Source organism: Fistularia commersonii, chromosome 17 (assembly GCF_037954325.1).
Source record: "Fistularia commersonii isolate RoL2024-O1a breed Wild chromosome 17, RoL_Fcom_v1.0, whole genome shotgun sequence".
Taxonomy (NCBI): Eukaryota; Metazoa; Chordata; class Actinopteri; order Syngnathiformes; family Fistulariidae; genus Fistularia; species Fistularia commersonii.
The window spans coordinates 17,181,090-17,194,699 of NC_141300.1; the positions used below are offsets into that span (position 1 = coordinate 17,181,090).

Below are 13,610 nucleotides of genomic sequence, written 5' to 3' on the forward strand. Positions count from 1 at the left end.
ATTTATATTTTTTGCCTTTATGCTGTGTATCCAAATACACTGCAGAAGGCAGCAATAAACACTTTGAATGTAGAAACGAAATGTGTTGCAATGAACAACTGCAGAGAAAACAAAATGACATTTCTGCATGCGTCAAAACATTTTAAACATGTAAAAAAGAGGTTTGGTTGAAAGTTACTTTTAAGAAAAATACACCAAAGCTGAACTTAAATGATCCGCCGGCAGCAAACCAAAAATGCCGCCCTCTGTCTGCGTGCCATCATCTCTTAATTGGTGCGTGCAGAAAGAGCCGAAAAAATAATTCAAAACCTTTTAATCAGATGTTACAAGATCTTCAAATTTAAAATGACATTTTATGAACGAGCAAACTAAAATAAAATATTTTAATTGAAGGGAGCCGCGGGTTGCCGACCCCTTGTTATAAGGAGACATGCATCCATTCAACCCTTTCATTCAAACATCCGGCAAATTTGGGATCTCCAATGACCCTCCTGCATGTTTTAGGACTGTGGGAGGAAACCCAGGAACCCGCAGAAAACCCACGCAGACACGTGAAGGTGGAGAACGTGGAGACGCCACACGAAAAGGCCTCCCTTCTAGAATCCAACCAGGGAACTTCTTGCCGTGAGGCGGAAGCGCTAACCAACTGTTAGCAACGCCATCAAAGAAGCGATAATCCAAAAATGCCATCTGCTGTATAATTTCACTCATGTAAATCTTAGGACTGGAAAATGGCGTTTAAGGCTAAAACTGATCTTTACTGCATGCAAAGCGTTAAAATCCAACCCAGCAAAACCGGTCGAGAAGTTTGGTCTGAGCTCACGTTAGTTCAGGGATGAAGGTTGGGCGGGGGGGGAAACACCTACCTTGGAACGACGGAAGCATTTTTAAGAGAAAACACACCGAAAAGCCTCTGCAGCGATAACTTGCCAAAAACGCCGGCGTCGCGTTTAGGGCCGCTCGCTTTTTGTGAGATTCAGTGTGAAACAGTGAGGTGGAGTGAAAAGACTGCAAGCTAGAACAGGAAACTGAACACGGAGAAGTCAAGACGCTGCGGCCGGAGAGAGAGAGAGGGTGAAAAAGTTGGCGAATATGTGAATTCGTAGCAAAATCGGCGGCTTCGGTTTGGCTGGTCGGCGACGTCAGACGCGTCAAGAACTTCGAAAAGGGACTCCAGGGTGTGGGTATTTTTGTTTCTTTTTTTTATTTGCACTTTGGACAGGAAGCGACGTGCCACACAAGAGTCACGACTTACTGATATTGCAAAAAAAAAAAAAAAAAAAAAACAAGGGGGGGGGGGGATCCGACAAAGCCTTCTAGGTCACTTGCATTTCCAGCATCCAAATCATGACTCAGCACATTTGTAAACATGCACGTCGTTCCTCTACCTCTACCGCAATGCATCACCAGTTTCCCAACAATTCCTCGGGACCCCTTATCACAGCTCCGTTTGAAAAGCGCTAGCACCCGTCGCCGTCCGCGCCACAACACCGAGAGCAGGAAAAGAAACATGGGGAAAAAAAAAAAAAAAAAAGGAAAGGACAGAGAAAAGAGATACGGCGCACGTAGAAGGAAGGACGTTTATTGCATTTTTCTTTACACAACGCAGAAAGACTCGAGGATTCTGTACAAGAGATGGGATGGAGTGATTTTCGACACGAGGATGGAAACACGGGGAGAGGACAGAGGCGGAGGGGGAAATGGAGGAGAGGCTGCAGAGGGCGGACGGGTGCCGCTCAGCCGGCGGGAGGCGTCGCTGATGAGGTGCGAACAACTTATCTGCGTGGGGAGAGAATAAGGAGAGTGAGCCGGGAGGAAACGCACAAATGCACGGCGGGACGGCGGGGAGGGAGCGGGACAAAACACCGGGAGTCGACGCTCCGCCGGAAGGTCGGCGTTTGCCGAACCAAACACACGGAAAAAAAAAGGCGTTGCGAAAAAACGCCTCTGCAGGCGCTGCAGACGCTCAGGAGAAAACTAGCATGCACGCGTAAAAACACAAAATTTTTAATTCCATTACTTATATATTTTTATTTACCCTCATATTATGTTAAGGGTCAATTTGACCCATTTCACCCATTGACCCAATGGTTCAAATTGACCCTAAACATAATATGAGGGTTAATAATAAATATTTTAAAGCGCTTTTCCCTGCATGTCGAGGAAGTTGCACTTTTTCCTACGACGGTTAGCGTCACAGTAGGTGTTGAAATAAATTAAAAACTTTCCGGAATAATTCACACAAACGCCGCAGAGTAACACTGCTAGTAGCGTTGATGTGAGGCGAGATGCTAAACGCATGCTACGCTCAGGAGATGCAGAGGATGCTAATGTCGCTGAACCAATCAGAGCCTAGCATACAGAGCGCCACGCTCCGGTTGGTTGTCACCCTACAAAATTATTATTTTACCATAAAAATAATTGAAATAATAAGTATTTTTTTGGACTATAAGTCGCAGTTTTTTTCATAATTGTCCGGCCCTGTGCTTTCTACTCAGATAAGACTTATACAGGACTGAAAATTAGAATATTGTGATAAAGTTCTTTATCTTCTGTAATGCAATTAAAAACACAAATATTACTTTTACATAATATTCTAATATTTTGAGATAGGATTTTGGAGTTTTCTTAAAATGTAAGCCATAATCAGCAATATTAAAATAATAAAAGGCTTGCAATATTTCAGTTGATTTGTAATGAATCCAGAATGTATGACATTTTTGTTTCTGTAATTGCATTACAGAAGATAAAGAACATCATCACAATATTCTAATTTTCTGAGACAGTCCTGCATGCTAAATATCTACGGTCATCTCACATCTTCGTTATTTTCACAGTGACAGCCGCGAGAGTGTGCGCTCTATTATGTGCTACTCTTTTTATCACAGAAAATTGAAAATTTCAGAGTCAACGTATAGAGACATCTGAGAAAGACTGAACACAAACGTCCCCAAAGGGAAAATCATATTAGCGAAAACGCTAATCGAGCAGCAGAAAGAAAGTTTGGAGTGAGCCAGACACTTGTGAGGGTCTGGCGAAAAAGCGAAGGATACTTGAACTGCAATGAGGAAAGCAAAAAAAAGCTAATCGCGGGCTAAAAGCTAGGTAGCTACAGCCGGAGGAACGAGTTCACTCGTGGCTGCTTGAACAACGCGCTGCCGTCAACGGCGCAGTGACATCTCCGTGCCCAGGTGGTTGCCAAGGCGATGAATAGAAATGACTTGATGTCCCAACAGATTTAGTGATTTGGAGTGAGATGGAGAGTTTGGAAACTTATTATGCTATGTTGTTTATGCTATGGTGCTATGCTATGCTATGCTACGCTATGGTTAATACGTTACTTTAACATAGCAGACGCCTGTTCAGCCTCTCGCTCTCTGTTCTGTTATTACTATTATAACTGTTTTGATGAATATTTAGAGTTCTGTGATTTCCGGATGAGAGCGTGCACGGAGACCAGAAGATTAAATGGAGCCGTTGTTGCTTCATTGTTCTAATACACATCAGGTTTTAGCAGCAGACGGTCACGGTCGAGCACGTCCGCTCGCACTAACGCTGCAACTTGCCTTTCAAGGCGAACGATTGTTCTCCGTCTCTGATTTTATCAAATAAGTCGCCCCCCAAAATGCGACTTATAGTCCAGTGCAACTTATATATGTTTTTGTTCTTCTTCATGATGCATTTTTTGGCTGGTGCGACTTAATTCCGGAGCGACTTCTGGTCCGGAAAATACGTTATTTAAAAAAAATTCACTCATAGTGCAAAGACGCATAGCGTAGCATCAAATCTGGGGTATCAAATTAGATAAAAAAGTTCAAAATCTGCGACTGATGAAACCCTGCTGAACTATTCTATACTATACTATAACTTTTTAATTCCTCTTCCCTCAGCCGCAGGGAATGTTCAAATCTTTGTCGTTAACAGTTAAGACAATTTATATTTCATTGTATTTCTTATTCTTCCTCCTTCCTACTATTTCTATTACTGTTATGTTTTTGCTTGAAACTCTGGCACAACAATTTCCTTCGGGATAAATAAAGTTGTTCTCATTCTCATTATTCTGACTGAGATTACCGCGCGGCGGCTTCACGTGCACGGCCGCTTCACGTGCACGGCCGCCTCTTCAATAATCTCCGCAGGCGAACGGTCGAGACTGAGATTAAATCCAAGACGGCGTTTGGTGTCGGAGGGTGCAAACACAAGACAAGCGAGGCGAAGAGATTTACATGGAGGTCATGTCGTTGAGGGCGTGGTCCAGCTCCTCGCTGATGGCCTTGTACTTCAGTTTCTGGGAATACAACTCATCTACGGGGGGTTGGAGGTGGAGGTGGAGGTGGAGGTGCAGCGGCGCGTGAGAAAGGAGGTGAAGCATTCAGACAGTGAGACCACAAGACAGGAAAGGCCGAGAACGGAGACGCGGGAAAAAGTAGAAGGGGGGAAAAAGGGTGGATTCCAGGAGATAAAGGGGTTTATGTAAGGGTTGGTATGCTCCGCGGGGCTCCGCGGGGCTCCGCGGAGCCCCGCGGAGCCCCGAGCGCCCCGGGACAGACTAAATAGAGACGTGACGTTCGCCGGTGGGAGCCAAGAACAGCCTCCCCGGGAGATCCTGTTTTAAAAGAAGCCGGCTCTTGACCAAATACCGCGGCTGACATAATATACATCTGCGAGGGGCGGGAGGAGGAGGAGGAGGAGGAGGAGGAACAAAAACATACCTTCCAAGTCGTCGATGGTCTTCTCCAGCTTGGCTACTGATCTCTCTGCGAACTCAGCGCGGGTCTCAGCCTGGTGAGGGGAGATTTACGGGATTTAGCCGTGACATCCGCGAGGGGGGGAGGGGGAGGGGGTGGAAAAGCCTCCGACGACGCAAACTCACCTCCTTCAGCTTGTCGGTGAGGACCTTGATCTCCTCCTCGTATTTGTCCTCCTTCTGGGAGTACTGTGGGACACACGGGGGAATGAGACCACCAGGCGTCACCGGTGAATGTGCAAAATCCCGAAAGCGGCGGCCGGTTGCTATCGGCGGAAATGCCCGGGGGTTTCGCCGCCGGCGCCCCGCTGTCCTCCCGCGTCTACACCCCGAACGGCATGCATGCGGCCGGACGGGCGGCGCTCACCTTCTCGGCCTGGGCCTCCAGTGACTTCAGGTTGTTGGTCACAGTTTTCAACTCTTCCTCAAGCTCAGAGCATTTGCTGGCGTTTTGAGACGTGGAGGGGGAGAGCGCGGGAGGATGGGCCAAGAGAGGGGGGGGGAGGAAAAACAAAGATGGGGACGCGAGATGGGGGAGAAAGGGAGGAGGAGGAGAAAAGATAAATAACAACTACGGGGATCGATTGAGACGTCTTAACAGAGGAACGACACGAAGGTCGGCCATGTCTTGACCTCGGGGTTGCATCCGACGGGGTTCCCGCCGTGTTAGGGGTCCGACGCACTCCAAATAAAAGCAGGTGTTAAAAAATAAAAATAAAAAAAGAGACGCAAACGCAGTAAAGCAAAGGAAAAGAGGGACGGATGAAAGCGGGGGGAGGAAGGAGGAGGAGGAGAGGGCGTGTGCGTGTTAGGATTCGGTTTAGTACCTTTGCCGAGGAGGACGTTAGCGATTTCATGCTTTGCTCCAAAACGCTTAGCTCTTCTTCCTTTGTCCGATTCTGCCTGTTAAGGGGAGGAGGAGGAAGGGCGTGCACGCCACGGTTCACACCGGGGAGGAGCATGCCAAAGGTCAGCGCACACAGTGAGAACAAGTGCCGCGGTAAAGTGTGTGTGAGCGGCGGCGGCGGCGTGGGTGCTAGCAGGCACGAACAAGGCCGCGCGTCCTCACCCTTCCGACAGCTCGGCGCGCTCCTCCGTGCGCTCCAGGTCGCCCTCAATGATCACCAGCTTACGGGCCACCTGGAGGACGAGCGCGGGAAGTTACAAGTCAGACAGAGACGAGCGGCGCCAACGGATAAAAATAAACAAGAAATAAAAACTGGCCTCCTCATATTTGCGGTCGGCCTCCTCAGCGATGTGCTTGGCCTCCTTCAGCTGGATCTCCTGGATCTCCATCTTCTCCTCGTCCTTCATGGCCCTGTTCTCAATGACCTTCATACCTCTGTGAGGAGGGGGAGCGCACACACACACACACACACACACACACACACACAAACACACACACAGGGAGTCAGCGGTGCTGGTCTTTACCAGGCTGTTCTGAATGATCCACCGAAATAAAAGCACCAGAGAATTGTGAATTGTGAACCTTTTTAGGCCAAAACATAGAAAAACATTGATTTTATGATTTTTTTTATCTCACACTTAGAGCAGAAGGTGACTTAAATTGCAAACCTATGCTACTTCTGCAGGTATTTTGAATTCAATTGTTACTTGATTTGAACCAAACTCGAAGCAAAACGGCTTCTCATCAGGTTGCTTCTGAAGAACCCACCTCTCGCTCTCATCAGCAGCCTTCTCAGCCTCTTCCAGCTTGGTCAGAGCTGTGGCCAGACGTTCCTGAGCACGATCCAACTCCTCCTCAACCAGCTGGATACGCCTGTTGAGGGAAGCGACATCTCCCTCGGCCTAGGAGAGCGAGGGATGGATGGGGAGACGGTGGAGGGGGTAGATAGTCACAACCACGGCACCACGAGTAAACCAGAAGGGACACACACACACACACACACACGCACACACACACACACACACACACAGAAATTTGCACCTCAGCCCAACTTTCGTTTGTCACTCTGTGAATGGGTTGTGGTTTAATCAGGCATCTCTAAAAGGAAAATGTCCTTTTTTTTTCTTTTACAAAAGTAGCACTTCCTGTTCTCAACCAGTCTTTTACATCCTTGTTTGCTTTCACTGACAGAACAAATATTTATACAAATATTTACCCCTGAAAACTAAAGACAACAAGGATGATAATAACGTTAAGTGTGATATTTAATAATAATAATAACCAATAACAATGATAAAATCTGCTTCGCCTTTACGAATTCTCATTTCAGTTACTTTTAAAAGTGCATCATCACGTGTTACAAAACAGGAAGTGACAGTTCCGGATCCGGCGTGCCGGCGGGTTAACGGGCTGCACAAACCCCGCCGAGGAGGCTCCTTTCCCGCCTGCAGCCAGGCGACCTCCGCTCGAACCCGCGGTCCTTATACGGGCAAGTCAGGGACCGAGACGGTGCATGTGCGCGCCCACAAGTTGTTGCCAAGGTTACATTTGAACTTCCTCTAGTCTCTTAATCCCCCCCCCCCACACACACACACACGCAGAGTGATAATACACCCGGATGAGACGTTCATGAACACCGGGCTGCGCGGCCTAACGTTCCCAATTAGGGGACCCGGGGGGCCCGCAACTGTCACCCCACGTCCCCCGGCGTTAACACACGACATGTACGCGCTTACTCGCTCCCGAGATTTCCTCTCCACCCGCAGCTCGTCCTGCAACCGGAGGGTTTTCGCCTCCGCGCCGTCCGCCTGCTCCTGCAGGCATCGGATCTTCCGCCTGACCGCCTCCAGCGACGTGGCTCCGGCCATTCTCACATTTAATTCTGATTGTTTTTAGAAAATAATGCAGGGCAGGAAACGACCCTGCAAATAATGATGATAATAATAATAATAATAATAAACCCTCGACGCGCCGCTGCTTGGTATCCGAGGATGACGATGCGCGACGAGGTTGCAAGCCGCGGAAAGCTTTCCGGGGGCGCGCCTCGGCGGCGCCCGTCGCAGAGCAGGAAGTAGGGGACCAAAAATAAAAAAAATAAAAATAAATAAAACAAATGAATAAACAAACAAAAATCTATTTCATTTAAAGTAAAATCGAACGGTAAAAAAAAAATAAACGTGATTAAAAAAACTATTTAATTGCATTTAATTGCCGCGTTCCCGTCGGCGGCTGTGCAAGTGCAGCGATGGTGCGACAGCGCCCTCTGCTGGCCATTTTGGAGCACTACAAGTGGCAACTGCACGGGTAAAAAAGTTTAAAACGATGGTTTAAATAAAAAAAAAAACGCGCAAGAAATACACATTAAAAAGGGTCGAGGGTTATTTATTTCAAAATATTTATATGGGAGTGACGCCGGCAGGAGCAGACGCTTCGTGGGCCGTGACCCCCCTTCTCCCCCACAGGGATCCTATTAGTGGATTATTGTTTCCTGCGTGAATCCACCGAGGTTTCCTGGCAGCAAATGACTTAAGTCTACCGCCCTTGACTTTGACTGTTAATCTAAATCTATTGTTTATCCTGGGGGAGGTGAGAGGGTCGTGGCCCCTGAAATCCTTTAAACTGACTTCCAATTTTTTGTTCCAGTGGAAAACTAACAAAAAAAAGCTCATTTTTTTCCTTTTCCTCTCTCCCTGCGATATGCTATATTTATATTTGATTATCATGCCGTGACATTTTGGGAAACTTGTGTTTTTCCCCGCGGTGAGCGCGCAGAGCCGCCCGCGGCTCCATCCTGACCATATAAAGCAGCGGGCTATATTTATCCGCGCATGCGCAGCTTGGTTGGGGGGGGGGGGATCCACGCTCACGGGGCCCCACTTTGAAGACGACTTCCTCATCCGGGACACTCACAGGGATGTGTGTGTGTGTGTGTGAGGGTAGATATTACTATTCTAAAGAGAAATGTGTATTTTGCGGGTGGGCTGAGATGCAAACGTCCACGCACGACAGTTCAAGTGATCTGCACCGGGATGTGTCGAGAAAAGAAGGAGTGGGTGGGGGCGTGGAGTGGGTGGAGAGGGAGGAGTTGCAGGTGTGAATCCCTCCCTTACTTACATCTGTGGCCTTCTTCTCGGCGAGCTCAAGTTTCTCCTGGGCGTCTTTGAGAGCCTCGGAGTACTTGTCCAGCTCGTCCTCAGTTCCCTTCAGCTTCTTCTGCAGAGCTACCAGGTCGTCCTCAAGCTTTGGTGTCGGTGTGGGTGGGAGGGTGGAGGGGGGAGGTTGCAGAAGGTGCGGTGGTGGAGGAGGAGGTGGTGGTGGTGGTGGTGGTGGTCAGGAGAAGCGGGCGTGAGGCGCGCAAGAGAGCGCAAAGAGCGCAGAGGAGCAGGAGAAGACAGAAGAAGAAGAAGAAGAAGGAGAAGAAGTTAGGGAGACTCATGCAGGCCCTGGTCGGGTACCTTGGTGGCGACCTCCTCCGCGCTCAGCAGCTTCTCCTCGGCCGTCTGGAACTCCTCAAACACTTTATCTCGCTCGTCTTCGGTTACGCGCAATTTCTTTTCCAATTCTCTCATTTCGTCCTCTAACTACACATGCGCACAGGAGACACCATCACATCATGCATCACATCCAATAATGACCATAATAATAATAATAATAATATCATTGGAATGATATAAGAAAAACATCCGTGATATTAATTATCTTATGAACGCGGCTGTGCGTAAAGGTCTCTCTCCGGCTAGAATCGAGATTTATCTCCAAATTTCAGATTATCCGTCAAAAGAAAAAAAAAGAAAAAAAATAAAGCTGGGCCTATCCACGGCCTATTCTGGATTTTTTTTTCCCAATTTTTTTCCAGAAAAAACAACCCAAGGGGCGCCTGCCGACCTGTTTGCTCCTGTCCTCCGCCGCCTTCTTGTCGGACTCGGCCTGCTCGGCGCGGTCCAAGGCGTTCTCCTTGTCGAGCTTGAGCATCTGCATCTTCTTCTTGATGGCGTCCATGGCTGCGTTTCGCTGTTCGGTGGCACCGACCACACACTAAGAAACCGGGAAGGGGGGGAAAAAAAAACGTCCCAAACGGCAAACCGGGGAAGGGAGAAGAGAGAGAGAGCGCGGGAGAGGCTGCTCTGCGCGTCTGAGCCGGGCTGGAGCTGGACTGCGGGCTCTGCCTCCCTGCGCCAGGGCAAATATGTACTTTTAGGGGGGGTGTGGGTTGTGGGTGTGGGTGTGTGGATTCTTTTTGGACATCCAATACTTTCTGGGAGAGGCGTTCACGCCCCCCCCTCCTCTTCCTCCTCCTCCTCCTGCAGGAGCTGCGTGGCCATTCGACTTTTGATACGCCTTTATATGGGATGTGGCGCTCCCACGGACGGCGGGGGACGCGGGAGTCACTGGAGGAGGACGGCACTTCTTTACCGGATGCGCTTTTTTTTTTTTCTCTCCAGAAAAATGCAAGGTTTCTCCCTCGCCAAACGCGCTCCGTGCGTGTGTGAACCGCTGAAGCCAGGCAGAGATGCTCCACAGAGGAGGAAGAGGAAGAGGAGGAGGAAGGGGTTGTTGTTCAAAGTCTGGATGGGAGGTGTTTATCTGACAAAGCATCAGGTGCCTCCGCCTCACTGATGTACCGCTGCCTCTCTATTTTCATTTTACTCAAGTATATTTGTACTTTCTGTACAACAACCCCTACTTTGACACATGTGCTTGTAAATATACATTACATATATTTTTACAAATTTTTGACTTCATTTATTTATTTATATTTTATTTATTTAAATTTTGTTTATTTAAACATATTTTATTTATTTATATTTTATTTACTACAATTTATTTATGTATACATATTTTATTTATTATATTTTATTTATTCATTAATTTATTTTTATTTATCTTTACTGTTTTTTTTTATTTTATCTTATTTTTATTATTCGTTTATTTTTATATAGAGAGTTCTGTTCTGATTCTTCCCCACTTGACTGCTTTCAACCAAAAGCAATTTCAATAAAGTATTCTGATTCTAAGTCAGTTTATTCAGTTATTTCTTATTTATTCATATTTATCGAAACTGTCATTGCTGTGCTGATGTGACAAAAGAATTTCCCCTACAACAATCAAAAAAGTATATCTATCTTATCTTATCTTATCTTATCTTATCTTATCTTATCTTATCTGACCATTTGAATCAGGGTTGCAGCACTAGCCCAGCCTGCGTGTATGTATGTGTGTGTGTGTGTGTGTGTGTGTGCGTGCGTGTGTGTGTGTGTGCGTGCGCGTGTGTGTGTGTGTGTGTGCGCGTGTGTGTGACAGCAGCTGGGCCCCCAAGACGCGCTAACCGTTCCTTGCTAACCCCTCCCTGCTAACCCCTCCCTCCCGACCTTTGAACCCTACGGACGACGTGCCAAATCAGCATGACCTTTATAGAGATTGTTTATCATTCATTATCATTCATCCTAATTCAATAATTTTAAAGTATTTATATGAACCTTCCCCCCCCCTCGGCCCCAACGCCCCCTGGATGGAGCCCGAGGACACACCAGTGTCTTCGAGTCTCCGCCGAGATATTTTTAGGGCCCTTCCCCTCCTTGCACCTGCCTCCGTCCGTAAGACGACGTGCCAAGACTCCGACGCCATCGGATACGCCCCCCCACCCCCACCCCCACCCCCACCCCCGCCATCAGACCCCAAAATAATCCGGCCCCCGGCTCTGGCCCGGTTTATAAATTATTGTCGCTAAGGCCCGGCGAGATCGCTCCGGGGGTCCGAGGGTTCGGGGGTCGGACGTCCCCGTTCACGCTATGACGTCCCGTTTGCTTTTCGGTACCTGCAGTACAAGCACCAGGCCAGTAGTTGGCGCTGTGGTTTCACAGTGAGCTAAACACCAGACACACTTCCTGTTTTGGAGAAATAACAATGGTGGGAACTACGAGATTGTAAACATCTACTGCACTTTCCCACTGTAGGGACTTTTTCTAGATCTGAGAATCTTTTCGGGAAGTTAGACCGTCCTAATCCAGCTCTAGAACCATCTTAGCTCCGACTGAGCGGTTCTTGGTGATTAGTGGAACTCATGAGTCACCGTGTTCTTCTTGAAGACTGCACGGTGCTAATTTTTAAAGTATTATTCTGTATTCTCACACTCATATGAGCGGAACCAGCGAGAAATGGGCAGACGAAGAGGTCCAGGCTCTTCTGGCCTGCTAAGCCACGGAGGGGTTTCAACATGTTAGCCTCATAAGGTTGGACATTGACTCAAGACTGGGATTAAAACTCTTCAACCCATCAGATGGTCATTTTCATCATCTTTGGTGGTTTGTTTTTGAGTGATGCACTTAAGGGGGTCCCTGCCGGCGTCCCTTGCTGCCTGAGACAATCCAAACCAAAGAGTTCCCTCGGAGGAGGCTGGTTCCTGGAACGGAATTCAAGCTGGGAAGTTCGACATTTTGGCTGAAAAGAAGTGAGTTAGAGTTAGCCAACAGCAGGGTTAACTAACAGCTGAGTTAGCTAACAACGGGGTCAGCTAACAGCTGGGTTAGCTAACAGCTGGGTCAGCTAACAGCTGGGTCAGCTAACAACGGGGTCAGCCAACAGCTGGGTTAGCTACCAGCGGGGTTCGCTAACAGCTGGGTCAGCTAACAACGGGGTGACCCAACACCTGGGTCAGCTAACAGCTGAGTTAGCTAACAACAGGGTTAGCTAACAGCTGGGTCAGCTAACAATGGGGTCAGCTAACAGCTGAGTTAGCTAAGAACCGGGTTCGCTAACAGCTGGGCCAGCTAAAAACGGGGTGACCCAACAGCTGGGTTAGCTAACAGCAGGGTCAGCTAACAGCTGAGTTAGCTAACAGCAGGGTTAGCTAACAGCTGGATCAGCTAACATTGGGGTCAGCTAACAGCTGAGTTAGCTATCAGCGGGGTTCTTCACCAACGAAGCAGCCCAGGGCGACGATAAAAACTCTTCAAGCCATCTGATAGTCTATCTAATCGCTTCCAACTCCATGTCGTCCACGTCTTCTTCTTCCTCCTCTTCTGTGGTTGGTTTTGGAAGGCCGAGGCTGAAGGTGCTGACGCCCGCATCCCTCCAAGCCTCTGGGAAGGCAAACCTTCTGGGACCAAATTTTGAGCTGGACAGGTTGCGTCGTTGCTTGGGGTGACCCCGAACCACACGGCGGGTAAATCCCAAGAGAAGGTAGACTGGATGTCTTCACCAGTCCAAGTTCTCCAGAATACTCTGGAGAACTTGGACATTGTTGTTTTGGTCGACCTTCGGCCAGACGTTTTCAAGTCCCGTCTGTCTTATTGTTGCGTTTTCAGCCGAGGCAAACATCCATCCATCCATCATCTTGCGGCTTCTTTCTCCGATGAGTTTGACCTCCGGGGTTGATTGACAGGTTTGGTCGTTGCTGTGATTGGCCGTCGGCTTGCGAGTGGAGTTTTGTTTGCTGTTTACATTCACCGGACGCCGCCGCCGCCGTCCCCACGTGTGGTTTTGGCGTCGGCGTCGGCCATTAGCCTCGCTGTCACTGCTGCGTGTTAGCGGTTTCCGAGCGTTCCGCGCTGCAGCGGCGAGCCGAGCTGTTCGCAGCCCGTTCCGCGGCGGATACTTGTTTGTTTATAACATCGTGCCGCTTATATCACGTTCAAATCCTCGCCTGGTCCCGAGCGCATCCCCGCGCCACGTGACCGGCATATCTCACGCCGTTTATATTTCCGTCTAATCCCCCTCCCCGTCATGTCTCATCCTAATCGTCCTCCGGCCGAGGCACCGAGCACGGCCGCTAATCTTGATTTGCCATTTGATCCGAACCGCGCTTCGGGTTAATGGACCCGGGGGAAGTTCTGGGGACGGCGCTCCGGATTCGCCGCGGCATCCCGGGAATGACAACAACCTGGATCGCGGCGGTTTCCTCCGAACGTATCGGCGCAGTAAAAATAGAGCGTGGCTCGACGCGCCCCCTTTTGATGA

The 13,610-nt window shown here is 48.6% G+C and overlaps 1 protein-coding gene across 2 annotated transcripts; it reads right to left on the reverse strand.

Moving 5' to 3' along the window:
• Positions 1–1,566: 1,566 nt before the first annotated feature.
• tpm1 (tropomyosin 1 (alpha)) lies at positions 1,567–9,969 on the reverse strand. 2 transcript variants are annotated; one of them, XM_086163141.1, is made up of 10 exons: positions 9,540–9,969; positions 8,769–8,894; positions 6,423–6,556; positions 5,972–6,089; positions 5,817–5,887; positions 5,115–5,190; positions 4,874–4,936; positions 4,713–4,782; positions 4,227–4,305; positions 1,567–1,779 (listed from the first exon to the last, which is right to left on the reverse strand). In XM_086163141.1, exons 1-10 carry the CDS (start codon positions 9,651–9,653, stop codon positions 1,776–1,778), a joined length of 855 nt encoding a protein of 284 aa, XP_086019267.1. In that variant the 5' UTR covers positions 9,654–9,969; the 3' UTR covers positions 1,567–1,775. The 2 variants fall into 2 exon arrangements, with proteins under 2 accessions (XP_086019267.1, XP_086019268.1); XM_086163142.1 differs by lacking the exon at positions 1,567–1,779 and having other exon boundaries at positions 4,223–4,305; positions 9,540–9,960.
• Between the last annotated feature and the right edge of the window lie 3,641 nt (positions 9,970–13,610).

Excerpts from the sequence above, each read along its gene's own strand:
- tpm1 (XM_086163141.1), bottom strand. The coding sequence starts at position 9,653 with ATGGACGCCATCAAGAAGAAGATGCAGATGCTCAAGCTCGACAAGGAG. Across the intron at positions 4,783-4,873 it reads TCACCGACAAGCTGAAGGAG|GCTGAGACCCGCGCTGAGTT; the intron begins GTGAGTTTGCGT and ends TCCCCTCACCAG. Across the intron at positions 4,306-4,712 it reads GACCATCGACGACTTGGAAG|ATGAGTTGTATTCCCAGAAA; the intron begins GTATGTTTTTGT and ends AACCCCCCGTAG.